This window comes from Leptidea sinapis, chromosome 29 (assembly GCF_905404315.1).
Source record: "Leptidea sinapis chromosome 29, ilLepSina1.1, whole genome shotgun sequence".
Taxonomy (NCBI): domain Eukaryota; kingdom Metazoa; phylum Arthropoda; class Insecta; order Lepidoptera; family Pieridae; genus Leptidea; species Leptidea sinapis.
Window position 1 is genome coordinate 11,301,055 of NC_066293.1, and position 23,233 is coordinate 11,324,287.

A 23,233-nucleotide genomic window follows, 5' to 3' on the forward strand; every position below is an offset into this window, starting at 1 on the left:
GGACGATACGACATGGGTACCTTCAAAAAAAGCGCGTACATCTTCCTTAAAGGCCGGCAACGCTCCTGTGATCCCTCTGGTGTTGCGGGAGATTGTGGGCGGCGGTGATCACTTAACAACAGGCTTGTAACAGGTACGCTCGTTTGTCCTCCTATTCCATAAAAAAAAATATGTTGACTCTTCTATAGAGTTAGAATACACTAACGTATAGACGATCTGACAGCCCAATAATACGTGACCAATTCTGGTTCGTCAATGTGTGCGTTAGCCAGTGGTTCAATATTAAACATACTTAAGTTTTGTTGCAACATGTTATGTTAACAATTTGCTATTTTAAAGTGATAACTTATATTATATATTGATATCACTTCTGGGATTTATTATACAAATTAAATTTGTAACTAAAATTTATGAACGATGCGGGACTCGAACATAATATATTTAAAATATTAATAGAATATATTTATATTTGTAATAAAAATCTATGTTAAGTGATGCAACAGAAACACTAATACTTCATGACTCACACGAGTAAGTATAAAACTAAATGTAAATTAATATAAAAGAAAGAACAACAGTTATTGAGTAACTACAGTAGGTAGATGCATCAAGCAACACTTGAGAGCATAGATATATTTGTCGCTCTTAAGTTGTTTTAGAGCCAAATGGTATTACCCGCCTCGATGGCAAGCGTCTTGATGGAATGACCCTGGTGGCTTGGGCACGGGGAAGGGAAACAAAAATAATATTTAAAAGCATTTTATTGAATCACTATTGTTAGTTGTTTTTCCCTTGGAAGGAGAAGGAATATCCTTCACCGAAAGAATGGGGACCTTTGTTCTCTTCTACGTCGTTTTCTCTGTACTGAAACATAAAAAAAAAATACGTATGAAAAATTAGCTGATGACCGCATGTGCTTAAATCGCTTACACTACTATTAATTTATACACAAACTATTGAGTTTTCATTCCGAGCGAATAGTGGATTATTGCATATTTTTGAACTGCAAATGAGAGCTGATCACACACTAGAAGCTTAAAAAACTTCTTTTTTGACATCCACATATTTGTGACACTGATATTATTATATTTTTTGAGACTGATTACGGCTGGGACGACTTCATCGTCGATGATTATTAATAGCTCTATTTAACGGTACGGTTGACAACCCTACAAGGGCACCGAGCTTCTAGCAGGCAGGGGGAAACGTTGCAGCTCTGTTAGCACGGTCGTTATGCGTTCGAATTCAAGCATTTCCTTCTAATTATTTAAAACACACATTTCAGACTTTTCTTGAATTAGGTGTTATTTTGGAGAAATCCATAATTATCCAAAAAAATGTTATGAGTTTCTTGAGTGCTAATTCAATTCAATCAAGTGTCGCAAGCGGCTCTGCACTGTGATGGGCAAGACGACTCACCATGTCTTGTCACTTTTTTTTATAATCTCACGTCACATTTATTATAACTCATATCTGTAACTGAGCGCTGGCCACATTTATTAAAACTCATATCTGTAACTGAGCGCTAAGTGTTTCGCATTTTCTCTACTATTTTCTCTCGTTTCGTGGCAGAAAACCAAATTTTACGGTTTATAGAGTGAATACTTAAATTTCTTGTTCGTATAAACACAGAACCAAAGTTTTGAACATAAAAAAACTTAATAAGTTTAAAGGAAGGGAGCGTATGAATGAATGAATGGCATTGCTCTATGTGGGATTTAGAAGGTTTTATGTGATTACGCCTCAAGGCAAGTCGTTGTTATTACACATAAACAAAGACGCTTAACGATTTACCTGTCCGTCGTTTTGTCCGTCAGGTTTCCAATTTTGTAGGTAATACTGTCCTCCTGTAGCCTGGTTCTGGGGTGCCTGCTAAAACAGGAAGAGTTTAAATAGTTTTTTTTTATGTAAAAGGAGGACAAACGAGTGTAAAACACAGGGAACCGCCGTGTGTTTTACACGTTAAAAAGGCAGCAGACATAAGTGTGATTGTATTATAATTACATCTTCATACCTCCTCACATTTTATAAGACAGCTAAGACCCGACAGACGTCCCTACGGACACACAGCTTTGGGCCTTGCGATAAATTTGTTTTTTTTAGTGTGAGTTTAGTGAGAGTAGATGAGTCGTGACGCAATGCTTAGGACACCAATTCTCGGGCCATTATAAACATAATCGAGCAAATATTGTTATGAACACAAAAAGGAATAAATTGACGAGAGCTTCTCATAGTAATATCTACTCCACGTATCTCACTCACGAATCGCACGTGAAGCATTTACACCAAAAAGCCAAATAGGGTGGCGCCACGCCAGAACCGCCTCGTGGATCTCAAAACTGCAAAGTTTGGTGTGACGTCATCCGACAGGAACGATGTTGAAGAACATTAACGTCACTTCATCGCGTCAAGCCAAATTGAATCCTCATGAATGCGTCCGTTCCACTGGGGGCCGATCGACCGATTTTGTTAGTACTCCGAGCAGAGTAAATAATATATTATTTAGCTCCGATATGTCGTGCCGCTTAGAATTTCGGGTTCAATCAAGAGTCCCAAGCGGCTCTGCACTGCGATGGGCAAGACGACTCACGATGTCTTGTCACTTTTTCTTTTAATCACACGTCACATTTATTATAACTTATAACTGTAACTATGCGCTGGTCACATTTATTATAACTTATATCTGTAACTGAGCGCTGGCCACATTTATTATAACTCATATCTGTAACTGAGCGGTGGTCACATTTATTATAACTCATATCTGTAACTGAGCGCTGGCCACATTTATTATAACTCATATCTGTAACTGAGCGCTGGTCACATTTATTATAATTAATATCTGTAACTGACCGCTGGTCACATTTATTATAACTCATATCTGTAACTGAGCGCTGGTCACATTTATTATAACTAATATCTGTAACTGAGCGCTGGTCGCATTTATTATAACTCATATAGAAGGGAAAGAAAACAGACTTGGCGCTGCCCAGATTGCAAATTCAATATGTGATTGTCTCCTAGTTCCCCAAGTCTAGAGAAAATAATGGAACGTCTCAATGGCTTAGCGCTTCAACTAGTTCCACTCACTACCCTTCTGGCCGAGGTTCAGAGCATCAAAGGGGACATATCTGATACTAAAAAAACTGTCCAAGATAAAACTGAGAAAGTAAATAGGCTTGAGTGCAGGGTCATGACCGTTGAGAAATCCATCTCCGATATGAAGAAATCTCATTCGGAGATCAAACACTCAAAGAGGAGGTTCTCCAATTGGATAAAGACCTCCATTCCAAAGAACAATGGCTAAGAACCAATAATGTGGAAATTAAAGGAGTCCCACAAAAGCCGAATGAATATCTTTATGATTTATTAAGAAAAATTGACTCTAAAATTATGTTTCCAGTGTCCAAGGAAAAAGTTAACTTTATAACCAGACTACCAGTACACAAGGGAAACAACACCAAAAACAAACCAATTATTATTTCTTTCATAAACCGATATGCCAAAGAAGACTTCGTTGCAGCCGGGCGTGCCTATAAGGGTCTTAATATATCGGACATATGATTCGAAGAAAAGGAGCACATCTTTATTAACGACAATCTTACAGCTCGAAATTAACAGCTCCTTTCATAGACCAAGGCACTAGCAAAGGAAAAAAAACTACAAGTATATTTGGGTACAGCATGGCAAAATACTGGTGCGTTACACCTTACCGTTCTCCCCCTATACATATAAGATCAGAGAAGACTTATCAAAAATCAATCAGTGTATTTAATTCTGGGTATAATAACCAATAAGCATCATTGTAACTCTTTTCTTCATGACTACTCGCATTCCTATCGAAGTTTTATTCAATCACTAATGAACGACACTTTAATTGTTAATCACTTCGTAATAATACAAACAATTCTAAATTTGATTTCTGGGTGCTTCCCTGTGTATGTGATTTTTTTCCGTATATTTTATTTAAATCCGTATTTTCGTTTACATCTATTATATTCATGGATTAGTATATTTTCGTGTGTCGTAAACAGTCAGTCAGATTATAAATCAGATACTGAACTTATGTTACAATTAACGATGACTTATTATTTTGTTAACAACTTACCATTCAAGACACACGATCGTCCTATTTACCTAGTTGTCAGTGACCAGTTTTGTTATTATTATAGTAAATTATTTATATATCCTTTTATTGCATTACTCTGTTATATTATCACCTTATTTCAGTTTGTGTCATGTAGCTATTGTAATTTACTATTAAAATGGGTCACTTAAAGATATATTACCAAAATGTTCGAGGACTGCGGACAAAGACAAATGTTTTTTATCGCAATGTCCGTATGAGCGATTACGATATTATCGTCTTTTTAATGATACGTATAGCGTGTGGCGAAACGACCGTAACGACGATCTTACCCGTCAAACATATTCAAATTCAAATTCACCCACGGCCGAGTACACCTCCACAGGTGTACTCATTGCCGTTAAGAACACAAAACATGCCCGGGGCAACCCGAGCTGGAGTTCATCAGCGGAAGATCTGTGGATTACGTTATTTATACCACGTACTCGAACAACCACAGTCACCCACATTCACTTATGTCCAGTCTACCTCTGTAATCAGGTGGAAGGTAATTCCTTTAATGTTCAGTTAGCAAACTTTCAAAACCATCTACTCACACTTATTAACACCTACAAAAATGACAATTTCTAGTACTGAGTGACTTCAATCTAAGTGAAATTCAATGGGTTTCTTCATCTTCCGAGGATGGACTTGTTCCGCATTATCTAACCAAACAGATTTACTTTGATTTTGCTGATAATATTAATATGTGTAGTTTGAAACAATATAATCACGTAACAAACAATATCGGCCGTATACTTGATCTCGTACTCTCAAATGACTCTGTATCAGTATTCCAGTGTGCTACTCCTCTTGTACCTGAGGACTCGCCTCACAAAGCTATATGTGTAATCTTTTCCCTTAATTTTAAGCCCTTATCACCTCCTTATCCACGATAGCAAAATAACTTTAGCACCACATGTTGATGAGGCTATCAATAAAGCGTCTAAAACACTGGGTTTTATAATACGTACAGCCAAACCTTTCAAAAGTATGAAAACATTAAAAATTCTCTACTGTTCTTTCGTTCGCAGCCATCTTGAATATGGTTCACAAATTTGGAACAGTTCAGCTGAAGTTTACACGATATCTAAGCTTTAAGTTTAAAATACCTAATGTAAGCTATGAAGAACGCTGCAAGCGCTTCCACCTTCTACCACTTAAAGCTCGTAGAGATATTCCTGATATAATCACCTGAATCAAAATACTAAGAAGTATGCATGACTGTTCTATATTACTGACCAAAGTCTGTGTGGCAGCCCCAAGTAGAATGTTAAAACAAAAGCCCATCTTTGCTGTACCATTTTGTCGCACGAATTATCGCACATTTATTTTAAGAGCTATGCAGTCATTCAATCATTTTTGGGACATGCATAAAATCGATCTTTTAGCTCCAGTGTTAATTAAATTAGAGCCCATTTGGTAAAACAATTTAGCAGTGATTAACAAATTAACATTAGGCGTGAAATTACTCCTTTTTTATCATGCTTTCAACTGGAGATAGGAGTGCGAGAAGTTTTATTTAATAATTTTTATTTATAGCTTGTGTTGTTTGTTTGTAATTAATATGTTAGATTTAATAATATTATACTTGTTCCTGTGTACATGTGGAAGCCTATTATTAGCTCGAATGTTTGTTAATTATTTGATCGATGTACAACCAGCTGTGGGCTTTCTTAAAAATATTAAAGTAATAAATAAATAAAATATCTGTAACTGAGCGCTGGTCATATTTATTATAAGTCATACCTGTAACTGAGCGCTGGCCACATTTATTATAACTCATACCTGTAACTGAGCGCTGTTCACATTTATTATAACTCATACCTGTAACTGAGCGCTGTTCACATTTATTATAACTCATATCTGTAACTGAGCGGTTGTCACACTTCTTATAAACCATGTGTGTACCTGTGCGGGTTCAGTCCTCTGCTGGTTGTACTGCTGCTGTGTCTCATACTGTTGCCGCTGCTGCTCATACACGTTGTTGTTATACGAATCTGTGAATCACATCTGAGTAAGAGCAACACGTAGTTGACTTAAAGCCAGTTAAAAACACAGAAATATTATTATGTTATTAATTAATTTGATATTTTTAAAATGATTTGTTTCACTTCTGGATTTTATTTCACAAAAAAAATTGTAACCGTACGGAACCCAAGAGGTCGCGGGTTCGAGTCCCGTCGTTCATAAATTTAGGTTACAAATTTAATTATTTCCTAATACTGTATGTAAAAACAGTCCAGAGATTAGAGTATAATATATTGATATATATCTCAATCAACGAACAACACGGATGAAAAATATATAAAAATTGCAAATGACCGCTCCAATCCCTTTGAAACACGGCCACTGTGATATAAGTCATGGTCTATATAAGTGGAAGAATCTATAATATGCAAACGAGAAACATTTAATCCCTAATCGGGTTCGAGTGACGCATCGTTCATAAATTTTGGTTAGAAATTTAATTTAATTAATCCCAGAAATGAGGTATATAACTTTAAAAATTAAAAATTGTTTAGATTATGTATGTGTTGTATATGTACCTTGGTTTTGCGGTGGAGAAGGTTCTGGACTCTTCGGGACGTGGCTACCTTCTAAGATCTGCAATGTTATTAATACATGCGTGACTGATTTTGAAAGCTATTCGATAACTAAATTATTGAAACTAGCGAAATATTATCAACTATACACACTTGGCAGTACAATGGCGAGATCAAATAAACATACTGAACCGTAATCATAAAAGAATATTCGAAAATAAAAATACATTACTCATCTCAATAAATCAATTTTCCAATATAATTTCGGAACACCTGTAAGAAATCTAGGAGCCGCGCGCTCGCGTAGGTACTGACATATACTTCGCGCCGTGTTATGCGACCACGTAAGGGTGATTAAAATTTTGTTTAAAAAATATATAATTTGTTTGTTTGAAAAGTTCAATTATTTACTTTAAGCCGTGTGTTAATGTCACCATTATAGCGCCAGCATACAGATGCTTAAAAATAGCTTCACTGCCCTTCTACATCGTCAGAACGCGCTGGGTGCTCAAGCACGCAATCGTGACCGCGAAATCATCACATTCACTCTGACGAAAGACTTCCGAATGGTCCGACACTATTCGGTACCTACACCGGTTGAACATCAGTGAAGTAGTTTTTATATATTACTAAAATATAAAAAAAACTATTTGAACTTGAACACTGTAGCTGTCCTCTGCCCCAGATAGAGGAAACAGGAACTTACATCAGGTTAATAAGGGAGGAGACGAACAGGACATTCAGCTGATGGTAATTGATACGCCCTGCCTATTATATAACAGTATCGCTCAGGATTGGTGAATAATTCAGAGCGGCACTACAATTGCACTTGCCACCTTGAGACATCAGATGCTAAGCATTTGCCCAATCATTTCACTAACTACGGCGCCCTTCAGACCGAAACACGTTACTGCTTCACGGCAAAAAAAGGCGCCGTGGTGGCACCCATAATTGTTTAGGTGTGCACCATATAGTTATAATATTTAAATTTATTTTTAACTTTTATTTAAATATTGACAAGAGTCTTTTTTACTGACATGAATAACTGAATTTATATTCGAATTGATATATCTGCCGTCCCCGTGTTGAGACAGGAGTATTTAATAATAATAATATTGACACACTCTTACACAAATTATCTAGCCACAAACCGGTATAGCCTATACTATGGTTACAAGACAACGATATATTTAATACAATATAGGTACTTACTGAAACATACATAAATATCTAGCACCACAATCTTGTATAATACCCATAATCTAGGCGGCATCCTGTCCAAAGATGCCTCCCACTTCTAAATGAATGGCCTTCTAAATGAATAGTCGTCTCGTACGACACCCTCGGGACACGGGGCAAAGTGTAAAGGAGGATTATCGCTTCAACAAACCTGGAATCCCCCCTTCCCCGCCCGGTACTTGAGCTTCACCAGCTGTCCGCTGGGGTCCTTGTACTGGTAAGCTCCCACCCTGGAGCCGTCAGGTTCAATCACCTCACCTGCTGCCAGACCGTTGTCTGACGCGTACTCGAAACGGAAGGCGCCCTCTGGTGACACACATTGAAATTATAAGAATTTGATTAACATAACGAAGTTTAATACAAGCCACGTTTCTAGAACACGCCCCAGCGCTCTGAGTGCATATAATATTGACTCTTATAATATTGACACACACACATATTATCTTGCCCCAAGTTAAGCATATATAGCCTGTGTTATGGGTTACAAGACAATGATATATTTAATACAATATACTTACTTAAACATACATAAATTCATATAAACATACATAAATACATTTAAACATCCATTACTCGGAAACAAACATACATATTCATCATATAAATGCTTGCACCTACCGGGATTCGAACCCGGGACCTCTAGCTTTGTAGGTAGGATCGCTAACCACTCGGCTATACAGGTCGTCTTATGTTGACAAATTTTGAATTTTTTTTTCAAGTCACGTATTTTTTAATTGAAATTATTGTAGACAGATACAATTTATTGCTTACAAAACAGACAGTTGAAATTATAAAAGGATTTTTAAGTAACTGATGACTTTATCAATCATATAGCAGCATAATTTTTTTATTTGTCACAACATCGTTGTATATTTTTTTATTTTTTTTTATTTTATATTGAGTATAACTTATTGACTTAATAGTCAATAAAAGGTTAATTATTTTATTTTGAGTGATAGTTTTTGACACTCAATAAGTGATTTTAAATACTATTTTGAATGAAAATATTTGAATTTGTAAATTTGTATTTATAGTATAAGGAATATATTAATAAGCAACGGGCGGCTGTATCACTTGAAGCGCTCCGGTCTCCACTGCGCTCCAACTAGATACCGCAGGCGTAGTCGCAAAGTGCGGTAACTAATTCTACGCCCAAGTGGGCGTACTCGCGTCTCGAACAATGTGTGACGTTGACGTGCCACGTTCTGTTAAACTTTGCTAATAATTGAAACTAAAATGTCGGGTTGCGTAGCAAGTTCTTGAAAAAATAATACTACAAGAAATAAGAATGACACTGGGATCACATATTATTATCATCAGTAAGTATTTTATTAATTTCAATGTAAAATAACACGCAGCGTATGTTACATAATTTGAAACATGCCATTGAGTGTCAAGATGCCACGCACACAGGCATCTAATAGTTGCCCTAATTAAAAAGTGTTCTTAGGTAGTGCGGTATCTAGTTGGAGCGCAGCGGAGACCAATCCCCAATATAAGTTTTATTATCTATTTCTATAATTAATTCGAACTGTTTTTTCTCCAATACATAAAATTAATAAATAAATAAATGCAATGTAATAAGACTTAGCGATGAAATGTTACATTTTTTTGGTTTCATGTTTTGGTAGAGTTCCCTTAGTATCTAGCTGGCATGGCGCCTAAATCTAATGCGTTTTATTTTTTGCCCTATTTACGCGTCGTTACACGTCCGTATTAAAATCACTACTTACTAGGTGGTGTAAAGGCAGCACTGTCACTTCTAGTATCTTAGATCTACATGATAAGATAAATGACTTAATGAGTTTACCTGATGTCAAGGATTGTTTGTGGTGGAGTATGGACGCCTGCTGCTGTTTGGTGGGGAAGGGCTGGCGCCAGGGCTCTGGCTTTACTTCTGGTGGACCTGGAAGTTATATCATGTTTATATATTTCTGTTTTGGTATTCAATATTATGCCTTTGTACTTAATATTTTTTATCAAACATAATATTATATTTCAGGACTAACGGTCCTAACCCCGATGGGGTTCTAAAAAGTTTTCACTTCAAAAAGTTTGAACCTTTATATCCCTGGTCTCTGTAGTCTTCATAAACAGGCGCTTCGTTTCCTGGTCTCCAGGAGGGAGAGACGGACCCTGCAGCATCCACATCCTTAGGCGGAGTGAACATCTCCCGGTAGTGAGGTCCGGCCTGCAACAAACAAAACACAACATCAGGCTTGGATTTATTCTTCGACTTGAAATGGTCTTTACCTTCACTCATTTTGATTTGTTAAAATTTAAAATTAACCTGTCGAAAATCAATTTTGACAAATTGTAATCTATTTTTATTTTAGTCTAATAAAATTTTTAATATTGTATTACATTGTGTTGTCATTAAGTTTGAGAATGTTTTTATTTTAATTTTTTCTTTTTGTTAGGAGTGCATTTTGAATTTCAAATTTAGATTTTATTTGCGATATTACATTACTGATTATTATACCGCTGTTGTGTTAAAAGCCCATAACAGTGGACATCCACGAAGATCCTGACCATGGGACTGGCTCTGCCATGTCATATTTATAGCTCGAAGTTACAATTTCTCGAATAAAATTAAACATATAGAATTAAATCAAGAAGCAGTGCGATGAGAAATTGTCAATGAAATGTGGAAGAACTTGTGAATGCACGTTTACGAGCCCAGTGATTGCGTTCTGCAGATTCTGATCTAGAACGAATGACTGAAATGAATAAGAAGAGTGACATAGAACTCGAGTAGAAAATCATCAAAGACAAAAGTTAACGAACAGCCTGGAATTAAGAAGACATAGTAAAAGGCAGACTGATCTATTAACTATATCTCACTGCTAAGATTGATTCTTTTCGTGAATCTTGTTATATCTTTTGCAGTGAGCTGAACTATCTCAAGTGGTGGAAGAATTGGACAACCAATAAGCCATAATGTCTTTTTAAATAAATATTTTAGAGTTACATTTAAAGCTAGCGAAACTCTCTAAGAAATGTCACTCACAGAGTGCGAAACGTGCACTCATTAACAGATTGACAAAGACGGCTATAATCTTGTTAAAAAGTTAAGATTATACTTCGTCGCCAATCGCGATACTGTAATTTCTACTATTTCAAACTCATGTCAAATGACTGCACGTTTCATACTAAACTAAATTTCAATGTTTACTTAGACAGTCCCGCCCCTTATTACGTAGTATTTACAAACTCTTTGTTATTTTATTTTGTTTGTTTTTCTATGTCAAACAAAATGTATATATTACGTGCGCACTTTAGTACACACATTCTTATTGGTAGTAAGATCTTAACTAATAGTGTTGTCTTACTTCGTCTGCCTTCCTCAGCGCAGAGTTCCATGGAAGATGTACTGGTTGAAACATGTCTTCATTCATCTGCTGACAAATATTACAGTCAGTTGTCAACTGTCACGATGGAGTCAATAATTGTCAATGTCATGTCGTTTTTATTTAAAGCAATGGCAATGAGCGTCATCACAAACGTTTACTGCCATGTCATACAAGACTCACCTGATTAAAAGTCTGTGGCGCATAGTACTCATCATCCTGACCGCGAACCGCCGTCACCAGGAGACACCAGAAACATATTAACTGTAAAATAAATAAGTTATCCCTAGATACAGTAACACATAATAAAAAATATTACATCAATGTACTTCAGTGGAATGTTGTGGAATAATGGAAAAAGAGAAGATGGACCAATTTAGATGGTTATGTTTGAGTAATGAGTATACATCGTAATAGAAAAAAATATCTGTACAAATTAATACGTAATTAAGGGCGCCACAAATAACTTGAGGCATTTAGGGGTGGAGGGGGGTAGCCGAATCTCAAACAATCTTACGAGGGGAAGAGGAGAATCTCGCTGAATATCACGACAATTATTTTCCCGCAAGAAACTATACTTTAATTTCTGCAATTAATTTTAATTTTGAATTATAAAATAAGTACGCTAAAATCCAATCCAACCAAACATAGATAAACTAATTCCCATTAAAAATGACCTCGCATTTGAATAATTGCATGAGATTCGGAAAGGGAGAGGTACGAGGAAAAACTCACGACATTTCGCTAAGGGACTATGACGATTATAGAACATGATTGGCAACTACAAGCGAGTAACCCCTCTACACCATCGTACGCGTATGTTTGTTTTTTAATCACCGATTGTGAAGTGGAGGCATTACATTACATCTACGAAACATCTTAACGGTTGTTAACTGACTCGACAAATTTATTAGTAGTTACATGTATTAAAATAATTGTTTTAATATTGCAGAAACAGCGAAATATATAAACGAAACCCTTTTATAATAAACCAACAAAATATTCTCAACAGTTTCTTTAACCGACATTATCTGAAAATCTAGAGCATGTCGGTTGTAACAACCAACTACATAAAGTATGGCAAAATTCAAGAAGTCAAAAAATCGCTTAGTTGGAACTAGTTTAGATTATAATGAATATTTTATGTTCAAGCTATATTCCGAAGTTAAAATTTTGTTTCCTATTTAACACGGGACTAGATTGTGATTATTTTATAGCGATAGAAATTACTGTACAATATTGTATATTTTTATTGAAAAGAGCGCAAAAAAGAATGCTGGGAGATTTTCTTGCGCCGCTTCTTCTCTCTCAGAGCGCCATTTGTTTCCGAAGCGGTAGTAGTATCTAGTAGTTATTAGAAATGACATCAAAAAGAATTCTAAAGGAATCAATTTTAAGAAAATAAATGCCTTTTATGCCTATTTTAATTTATAATGCATATTTTATGTTTAAGCTATATTCAGATGTTAAAATTTTGTTTCCAATTTAACACATGCTGTGCTCACTATTAGTGAACTACAATACAGAAATGTATAAATATTGTAAACTATATTACTTAAATCATTATTTATACATCTTGATAGACTATGTCAGCTGTGAAAACGTCGAAAAAAATTGAGTTTAGAGTTAACCAATATTTTGAGTAATGCAGTTGTGACGCACACTAAAGTATTAAACATGGCCTGTTTTTATCGGTTGTCTAATACCAAGAGACTCTATCTAGACCAGTGTTTCCCAACGTGGGGCACTCGCGCCACAGGGAGGCAATTTGATAGTTAAAGGGGGCAATTCAAAAATGGACTCGACACGAATTTAATCATTTCGCTTTTGGTTATTTTTATGCAATGCATCTGTGACAAATTTAACAAAAAAGAGGCAAATTGCAAGAATGTGCAAAAAATCTTTTACTACCGTTTCCCTTCATATATTAAGCTGAATGTGGATTTAGTGCTATAAATGATTTACTAATAAAAAAAAGAAATCGACTATATAACACAACGCGGAGACTTGAGATTAAGGCTAAGTAAAATGGAACCTAATATAAAATCTCTGTACAGCAAGCATCAAGCGCACGTATCTCACTAAACGAATACAGAAAAATCAATATTAAAATTGTTTTGAATATCAGTAGTTAATTTTTAAATATTACTTACGATGTTTTGATAACAATTTTATAGTGTTCCTTCCTAAAACTTGTCATTTATATTTCATAAGGGAACAAAACAATTTTTAAAGTTTAAATATTATGTATCGGGGCATAATAATTTTTGACATGTTAAGGTGGGGCCATGGCCCTAAAAAAGGTTGGGAAATACTTATCTAGACGTATAAATTATCTGAAGCTTAAATCATAATTTATTATAATTTGTTTGTGTGCCTTAATAAATAAATATGTAAATAAGTATTAAAAATTATTATTTTTTGTAATAATGTATGTACTCACCCTCATATTGAACACACACTAAATGTATTCATGATCGTAACTCGCTTCCATATATAGATTCAGCGAGGGTACTGGAGCGCGGAGGATCAGGTTACGTGGTGGGTTGACCAACGGTTGCGACAGCTCGTCACCTCGATCGTCACCTAATTACGTAACGAAAGGATATATTGATTAGTCAAGAGTTGTGACTTTTCCTGAAATATTATTTTAATACATTGAAATCTCGAGCTCTTATATATCTCAATATTATGTTATACTTCTTTTGGATTTAAAATTATCAGTGTGAATATTTCCGATGCACGCCGCACACCGTCACGCAAATTCGACACCCTGACGTTAGCCGGTCAACTAGACCATTTGTAACATACTACAGCTAGTAAGCCTCTTGAGAGATGAGTTACTGTCTACTGAACCACAACCATTGGACGAGGATTTAATAAGTTTCAATGACTTTGTTTTCATTGGTTGAATTTAATACCTTCTTTATTACAAAATTGGTCTTTCCACAAAAGTAAAATAACACGAGGAATAAAAAAAATAAGGATTTTTGTTTTGTTACGCCACGGAAGTACATTCTCTGCGTACTTACTAAGTACACACACACTTTTTTTAAATAGCCAATTCCGTGAAATACTTATTATAATAGCCAAATACGCTTTCATTTTTAACATAAAAGGGGGAAATGTGCAACAGGCTCACGTTATAGGAAGTAGTGAAGCAACCGCCTATTGACATCCGCAACACCAGGGGTGTATGCCGGCCTTAAAGGTGAGAGTGTGCTCTAATCTTGAAGGACTTTGAGTCGTATCGGTTCGGGAGAACAGTCAGTAATAGATTCAACAAAGTGGTAGTAAGCAAGAAATTTCTTTCAAACCGCGCGGTTGTGGAATATTAGACGTCAACGTGATGCGGGTGGTATTTAGAATTTTAACGTAATGTCTTGTGGTGAAATTTGGCCGCTGGTACCTGAACAGCTCCTCTGAGCACTGCCGTAATTTATTTGGTAGAAGATGCAGAGAGAACCCACATCTTTACGCAACGCCAAACAATCAAGCCGATCGGAGATGACTTGACCGCTCTTCGTTGTATGCGGTCAAATGGAAGAAGCTGGTACTGGGTTCCTTTACCGGAACAGGAGTCATACAAAACTTATCATAATTATAGAAGTCTCAGTGTTTTTTTGGTCCAACAGTTGATACAAACACAATACCGTATAAACGGTGGGCACGACAGTCAATGTACAGAAGTGACTTAACTATATAGTTTTAGGTAAAATTTATACAAGTAAACAAGTAAATAATTGTGTTTTTTAATCATACTTGGCCTTAATTATGATTTATGCTGATGCGAGAGATACTTCCTGTACATATTTTATTTGTTTTTAAAAACAACATTTCTTGATGTGTATGGCAAATACACATATACTCAGAATTTAGTGTCTCAGCACGACTGCGCTCGTGACTTTAAGACGGGCATGACAGACATGTTAAGTATCATTGGCCTTGTAACTTCCATAGCACGGCGCCCTTGAAACCGAAATAATTCATGTCATTCTGACATGAAGCACAAAACTGCAAGCATATTTAATGACGCTGATGAGGTACTCAACTTGCATCCTGTGAGAAGTAGACTACTAAAAAATAGAATACCAGTATCACATTATGATAGACTCACCTGAATGTAACCAACATAAAGAAATTGATGCACTAACGACGAATTAGACCACACAGACCAAGTATTTATCTAAATATAAGTAAGGTTTGCTGTCTTCAGCAGTCAAGGCTCCAACTAAATTAGCCTGGACATAAGAAAATCACATCCCACACAGCCCGCAGCGCCCTTCCCGAGGACACTGGATCATACCATCAGGAAACTTGCCTTGCAACCACCAATACCAGTTGGCTTAGGGTGGCTGCAACTACTCAACGGATGACGTCACCATTTCATTATTTCTGGATTGTGTCTGAAAAGTTATTGTAAAATACTAAAGTAGCAATGTTTATTTAAGAGTGCAATGAGTTTGTTGCCACTTCTTCTAATAATAGTTCAACCTTTCCGAATTGGTGCTAAATGATAAAATATACCTTCGCCTAGCCTGGGACTAGATTAGGATGACAGTACAATATTTTATTTTATAAAAAAGAGTGCAAAAACAATGCTGGTAGAGTTACTTGCGCCGTATCCGAAGTGGTGGTAGTTTTTGAGCTGACATCAGAAAGAATTCAAAAGAAATCAATTTTGAGAAAATAAATGTCTTTTATGGCTGATTTACACGTATCAAGTTGACTAAAAATTTACTAAATTTTAACTTAATTTTAAGTGACTTTACTCGTGTAAACAGTGAATTTAGTAAGAAGTTGCAAGTTAAAATTTAGTTGCAAGTAAACAAGGTAGTATAGAATTTTGTCTATTTTTCGGTTAAGTTGGTGGGCGTGGCTAAACACTTGACACGTTTGGACAGGCAAAATTTAGTTAAATTTAAATGAAAAGCATAAGCTGGCGGAGTTATTGCAACGTAGTTCCTACTTAATTTATAATTGAAAATCTTTCGAAAATGTCGAAGTGGACGGAAGACACGACAATAAAGTTCATTGAAGAATACATAAAGGACGATTGTTTATGGAATATTAAAAGCTTAAATTACAGAAATAAGCAAGCAAAACAACATCGTCTTGCAGCTATAGCGTCAGCCATGGCGATTGCAAATTTTGGTGTTAAAGAAGTGGAAACAAAAGTAAAGAGTATTAGATCATAGCATATATTTAATATAATACACCCCGTATTTGTTCTGTGGTCGTCCATCTTGAGCTAATAAATGAGTTTAACTAGTTATTTAGTATTTTTACGTGTAAACGGTTACTTAAAATTAAGTCGCTTGAAATTTAGTAAAAATGTAGTTAAGACTTGGCAACTTAATACGTGTAAATCAGCCTTTATGGATTAATTAAAAATAATTGATGCGCTTATCGCTTGTCACATATGACGACCAGTGGTTAGTGGCCCTACTGACATGTGGTTCGAATCCGGGTAAGTGCAAACATTTGCAGTATAAACAAGAATATTTGTCATCGAGTCATATTGTAATAAAAAGTTGGGGAAAATGTATTTCGGGATAAAAAACATTCTTCGGTTGTATTGTTTGTATCTGCTGTTTTTAAACACATTAAAAAGTTGTTTTTTAATAGAAATAGTCTTAAATGTATCATGTATAAATATATGTTTAAAAAAACAAAATCATTATTATTGTGTTCACTTCACATGACATATATGTCTCAAAATTATAAATTATAATGCATACATCTTGATCTATCTATATATTCTATATCTATATATATATAAATGAATTGCTGTTCGTTAGTCTCGCTAAAACTCAAGAACGGCTGGACCTATTTGGCTAATATTGGTCTTGAATTATTTGTGGAAGTCCAGAGAAGGTTTAAAAGGTGAATAAATAGGAAAATGCTGCTAAATTAAATGAAAACAACAAATTTGTTTTTCCTTTGATGTGTCCATACATAATTTCTATGAGAGAATTTATTGACGCACGGTTTGACAATTATGCTGTGAAACAATTTCATTACGATAGCAGGGTGCATATTTTACGAAGTAATTTTCGATGTTATGATATATTATTGACAAATTCATACAAAAACATTATTTTATTTATTTTATCCAGAACAACTTCTGTCGGGTCAGCTAGTATGAGATATATTTCACAATGTTTACATATATATACAATGATAATTTGTACCAAAATTTATGAAAATGCACGACTTTCGGATTACGCCCCAGCGCTCTTACGAACTAATCTTGTTATGATGTTACAAACATAGAATTTTTACCGAGTCATGGGTCACTGACGGTTGGTTTACTTGGTAGTACAAAATTAACTTTGTATTCAAAAATATATCTCGGCGTTGATGTCAGTCTGTCAACACTAACCATCGCTCGAACAACGCGGAAAATTAAAAGTGGATCAGTGAGGCAGCAGGTTGGGTTCAGTGATCAGTCAGCCGCGACTGATTGGTGAGTGAAGTGTTTCCCAACACGCTAACACGGTAACTTCATAATTTGATGGAATTTTTTAATTATTTACGACAATCTAACTATAACAGGAATATGAGACGATCACTCTTAGGTTGTAGGGTGATAGGTGATGTGATATAAAAGGTGATGTAGTGCATTATTTTTTTATGACTGGATAAGGGTCGAGACGAGCAGCACGTTCAGCTGATGGTAATCGATACGCCTTGCCCATTTCAATACAGAGCCGCTCAGGAGCCTTGAACACTTCAAAAATTCTGAGATATAATATGACTTAAGATGTTAGGTTGCTCTCATTTTCCCAGTAATTTCTCTAGCTACGGCGCTCACGCTTCACGGCAGAAAAAGGCGCCGTTGTGGTACCCATAATCTAGCCGGCATCCTGTACAAAGGAGCCTCTTAGCGGTAAATGTATTCTACCCGCATAAGTCCAAAAAATAAGTAATTTCTTGGGCGAATAATATTTTTTTAATAGAGACGAAGTCTAACAATCAAATATACTCTCCTAGTTCTCCCCATAGACGGTGAGTTATACGAACTGTAAATGTCATTGGTTTTTTTTCTCAGAGAGTCTTAATATTGGCAGAATTAGCATTCAATCACGCAATATGTTTTTTTTTTTTTATGGAATAGGAGGACAAACGAGCGTACGGGTCACCTGTTGTTAAGTGATCACCGCCGCCCACAATCTCTTGCAACACCGGAGGAATCACAGGAGCGTTGCCGGCCTTAAAGGAAGGTGTACGCGCTTTTTTTGAAGGTACCCATGTCGTATCGTCCCTGAAACACCGCACAAGGAAGCTCATTCCACAGCTTTGTAGTACGTGGAAGAAAGCTCCTTGAAAACCGCAATGTGGAGGACCGCCACACATCCAGATGGTGAGGATGATATCCTAACTTGTGGCGTGTCGTGCGAAAGTGGAATTCGGCGGCAGGAATCAGGTTAAACAGCTCTTCGGAAGACTCCCCGTGATAAATGCGGTAGAAGACACACAATGAAGCGACGTCTCTACGCAACACCAAGTGATCCAGCCGTTCACAGAGCACTGGGTCCCCGACAATTCGAGCTGCTCTGCGTTGCACGCGGTCAAATGGATCGAGCTGATACTGGGGTGCGCCAGACCAGAGATGACAGCAATACTCCATGTGTGGCCGGACCTGCGCTTTGTAGAGCGCTAGTATGTGGGCCGGCTTGAAGAATTGCCGTGCTCTATTAATGACGCCCAGTTTCTTTGAAGCCAATTTGGCTTTGCCTTCCAGATGACCACGAAATTGGCAATCGCTCGAGATTTCGAGACCCAGTATTCCGATACTAGGCGCGGCTTTAAGAGAAGTGTTCTCGAAGAGCGGTGATACGACAAATGGGGTTTTTTAGTGGTAAACGCGCAAACTTGAGTCTTCTGGGGGTTAAATTGGATAAGGTTCAATTAACCCCATTCCGCGACCTTCTCAAGAGAGGACTCGATAGAAGACACAAGTTTCTCCCGGCACTGGTCGACGATTTCCCGAGAGAGACCTGCATGGCCAGTGTATACGGCATCACCAGTGCTATCGTCTGCATAGCAATGAATGTTGGAGGTGTCCAACATATCATTGACATGCAGAAGAAACAGCGTGGGAGACAGCACACAGCCTTGGGGCACTCCAGCATTCACGGGCTTCGGGTTCGAGCAATATCCGTCGACAACGACCTGTATGCTGCGCCCAGTGAGGAAGCTGGAGGTCCACTTGCACAAGCTTTCGGGAAGCCCAAATGATGGAAGTTTGGAGAGGAGCGCCTTGTGCCATACACGATCAAAGGCCTTCGCTATATCCAGGCTAACTGCCAGGCCTTCCCCCTTGCTTTCAATAGCCGCTGCCCATCTATGTGTTAGGTATACCAGAAGATCACCTGCCGACCGACCATGGGAAACCCATATTGTCGGTCGTTGATCAACTGGTGACCCTCTAGATATACCAAGAGCTGACGGCTAATTATGCTCTCCATGATTTTGGAGAGCAGGGAGGTAATAGCAATAGGCCTGTAGTTTGCCGAATCCGAACTGTCTCCTTTTTTTTGGATCGGATGGACAAGGGCTGACTTCCATGAGTCAGGGACTACGCCTTTAGAATAAGAGTGCCGGAATTAACGCGTTAGCACCGGCGTCAACTCAGGGGCACATGTTCTAAGCACGATTGGAGAAATGCCATCCGGCCTGCTCGACTTTCTGACGTCCAACAAAAACAGAGCTCGCCTAACAGTTTTCTGTCTGAACTGTACTTCAGGCATAGAGCTCTGACACCACGGGATGGTCGGCGGTGTATTTCCGTTGTCGTCAAGAGTCGAGTTGGAGGCGAAAAGAGCGCACAGGAGCTCGGCTTTCTCTTTTGCCGTATGGGCCAGGGTGTCATTCCTCATGTGCAACGGCGGCATGGACGGCTGGTTGAAGTTACCAAGAGCAGCTTTCGACAACGACCAGAACTTGCGTGTTCCGGTCGGGTAACTGGAAAGCTGCTCGCCGATTTTGACGACGTGCTTAGACTTTGCACGGGCGATTTGCCGCTTAAAAAATCTGGAGGCACGGTTGTATTTCCTCTTAAGAACTGTGCAGTTCGGATCCTTTGTGCCCAGAGCCACAACCCAAGTTCGATACGCCTGTTTTTTGCAGTCAGATGCTGCTTTAACAGACGCATCGAACCAGGGCTGTGATCTGCCACCGATGGGTACTACAGAGTTTGGTATAAAAATATCCATACCCTGTAGTATGACATCGGCTACTGCAACGGCGCAGGCACTAGGATCATCCGAAGGGAAACAAACCCTGCCCCAAGGGTAGGATGCAAAAAAGGAACGCATCCTATCCCAATCTGCTGACTTGTAGTGTCAAACGCGGCGGGTCGCTGGTGGTCTGCGACGTTGGCGTCGGATAGGCACTACACTCCTGACCAGGCAATGGTCGGACGTTCCGAGAGGGGCGTCGACAAAGACCTGGTAACCATCGGGATGTGTAGTCAGCAGAAGTTCCAATTAGGACGGCATGTGGCTATCCACATCCGGGAGCCGCGTTGGCGACTCATCCAATTGGGACAGACCATACGCCAATGCAAAATTATGCACAGATCGCCCTGCGTAATCTGTGGTACGTGATCCAAGCCATTCGGCATTGTGCCCGTTGAAATCACCCAAGACTACGATTTCAGCGGAGGGGATCTGTGCAAGTACGTCGTCAATTGCCGCTTGAACGCAGCCCATGAGATGATCGGTTTCTGCGTTACCACTATGGGACCTGTAGACACACGCATAGATGCGAACGCGGTCCTCTAAATCTACGCGGAGCCAGAGAGTGGACAGGTCCCTACCCTCAAAATTGCCGAGACGGCGACAGCAGATATCCTCCCTAACGTACACACATACCCCGGCATGAGGCAAAAAATTGTGCTCAATTTTGTACCCGGGGTACGTTAAATATGACGTATCGCTAGGTCGAGATATCTGCGTCTCAGTAAGGAAACACAAGGCCGGCTGCGCCGTCTCAAGGTGGTGGTGGACGGCGTTTAAATTGGAGTGAATTCTCCTGATATTGCAAAAGTCCACGTTGAGTGTGGAGCGGGGTGCCGTGGTGATACTGCCTCGTTTGTCCTTGGTCATGCGCGGTTCTGTGCCCTCCCCAGAATACGAAGGGCAGCCCGAGCTAGAGTGCCCGGGGAGGGATTCTCCAACTCTGGTAGAGCCGGTACCCTCCTGGGGTAAAATCTTTTTGAGTACCGCTGTCATATTCGGGTGGAGGGGTGGGGGGGGGAATGGCAACCGGTCCTCGACACTAACCTATGCGAAACATACCGGCACTAGGCTGCTACTTCACGCCGGTATTCTGTGCGAGTGTGGTAATTAACCCGGACGAGTCTGGCCCGATTGTGCTGACGTCAAAAGACGGCAGCGTGACTCTCCCACTTCTAAAAAGCCCTTAGTCGCCTCTTACGACACCCATGGGCCTGGGACTCCCCTATGCTTTTTACGCCCCGGGAAAAGTGCAGGGCAAATATGTTTTGATTACAATTTTATTGTGTTTATATTATTAACTTTTGTTGAATTAGGTCAGGTCACGTAATTTTATGTAGTTGTTCTGTTTTTATTAATGTGTTATTATTATATTATTTTAGTATGGCAACCCTTTGTTGATGACTAGCTGACCCGACAGACGTTGTTTTGTTCATAATAAAAAAAAACTCTTGCGGATGGAATTTTAAAAGATCCGTTCTTAGCTGACCTCTACTCGGTGAAAATAATATTTCAAGTCTTTAGCTCTAATGGTTCCAGAGACATCGTGATGAGTGACTATATACGTGGAAATTTCTTATATATATATATATATAAGAAATTTCCACGTATATATATATATATATATATATATATATATATATATATATATATATGATTTGTAAAGACAATCTCCGCTAGACCAACGGGGGTTCTCCGGAAGACCAGCGCTGATCATATGGCTATGATCAGTATTATGCTAAGGTGAATTTCAATTCTAGTATTTAATATAAATTAATAATAAATCTATTTGTATGACAAAATTATTTTTCTATCTTTCTTTCCTATTTGGTAAAAATAATTATAATGCCCGCAATTTGAGAGAGGGATGGGCAGTTATCAGTGATGTTAAGTTCAGGCATATATTTCAAAAATCACCAATCAATAATAAGTACTAATTAGGTTTAAGGCTTACGATACTAGAAATGTTATATACAAACGCAACGAAGCTTCGCTTGCAACTCCCCGGATATTGAGGGACTTGTGACAATACGAATAAAGGGAACCTTATAGTGAAAAATGATCGCTGTAATGTAACTATTAAAAGAAACAGCAGTTCAGTTAAAAAAGATTTACTGATGAACAGTAATATTTTGATTGGTACTACACGGCCACATTATCGGCCCCTTCCCTTTCCCCTTTCATCCCCTCGCACTCCTGTTGCATCAGTACGGTTCGCAGTTTCATTACCGTTAGGTACATGTCGTGATATTTTCGTGCTATCACTGCTTTGTTTTTGAAGTTTTCATTGTTATGTTTTGACTTATGTTAATAATAAGTCTTTAGTTTCTGTTGTACTGTGTCGCTATATGAGTAAGCTAGTCACTCATGTGGTAATAGTACTGCTAGAAAACTAAATACTTTTTTAACTAATCCAGATTGTTTCATTGATTTTCCATCATTATAATACTAATAATAAGTATCACAACACAACACCTTCACACCAATCTTACAACTACTGACGAAATAAATCGTAGTTTATTTATTAATAATAATATTTTTGTGATGCTTGTTTTGCACACCGTACCTCAGCGACGATGTGACGTCATCAACGTCAGGTGCAACATGATGTAACCGCTGTAAGTTTCTGTTTGATATATACTGAACTTAATGGTCCTATACCATATAAATGCCTATACTATAATCAACGTGTGGAATGAACTTCCATATTTCAGTAGGCGACTTGGCATC

General features: G+C 37.9%; 1 protein-coding gene across 3 annotated transcripts; it reads right to left on the reverse strand.

The window, feature by feature from the left end:
* Window positions 1-743: 743 nt before the first annotated feature.
* LOC126973503 (pupal cuticle protein 27-like) lies at window positions 744-13,738 on the reverse strand. Of its 3 annotated transcripts, none has more exons than XM_050820832.1 (10): window positions 13,702-13,738; window positions 11,442-11,522; window positions 11,241-11,309; window positions 9,970-10,099; window positions 9,719-9,814; window positions 8,060-8,214; window positions 6,673-6,730; window positions 6,035-6,123; window positions 1,795-1,869; window positions 744-864 (listed from the first exon to the last, which is right to left on the reverse strand). In XM_050820832.1, the coding sequence occupies exons 1-10, from the start codon at window positions 13,705-13,707 to the stop codon at window positions 778-780; spliced, it is 846 nt and encodes a 281-aa protein (XP_050676789.1). In that variant the 5' UTR covers window positions 13,708-13,738; the 3' UTR covers window positions 744-777. The 3 variants fall into 3 exon arrangements, with proteins under 3 accessions (XP_050676789.1, XP_050676788.1, XP_050676790.1); XM_050820831.1 differs by having other exon boundaries at window positions 1,795-1,872; XM_050820833.1 differs by lacking the exon at window positions 11,241-11,309 and having other exon boundaries at window positions 1,795-1,872; window positions 13,702-13,719.
* Window positions 13,739-23,233: the final 9,495 nt, after the last annotated feature.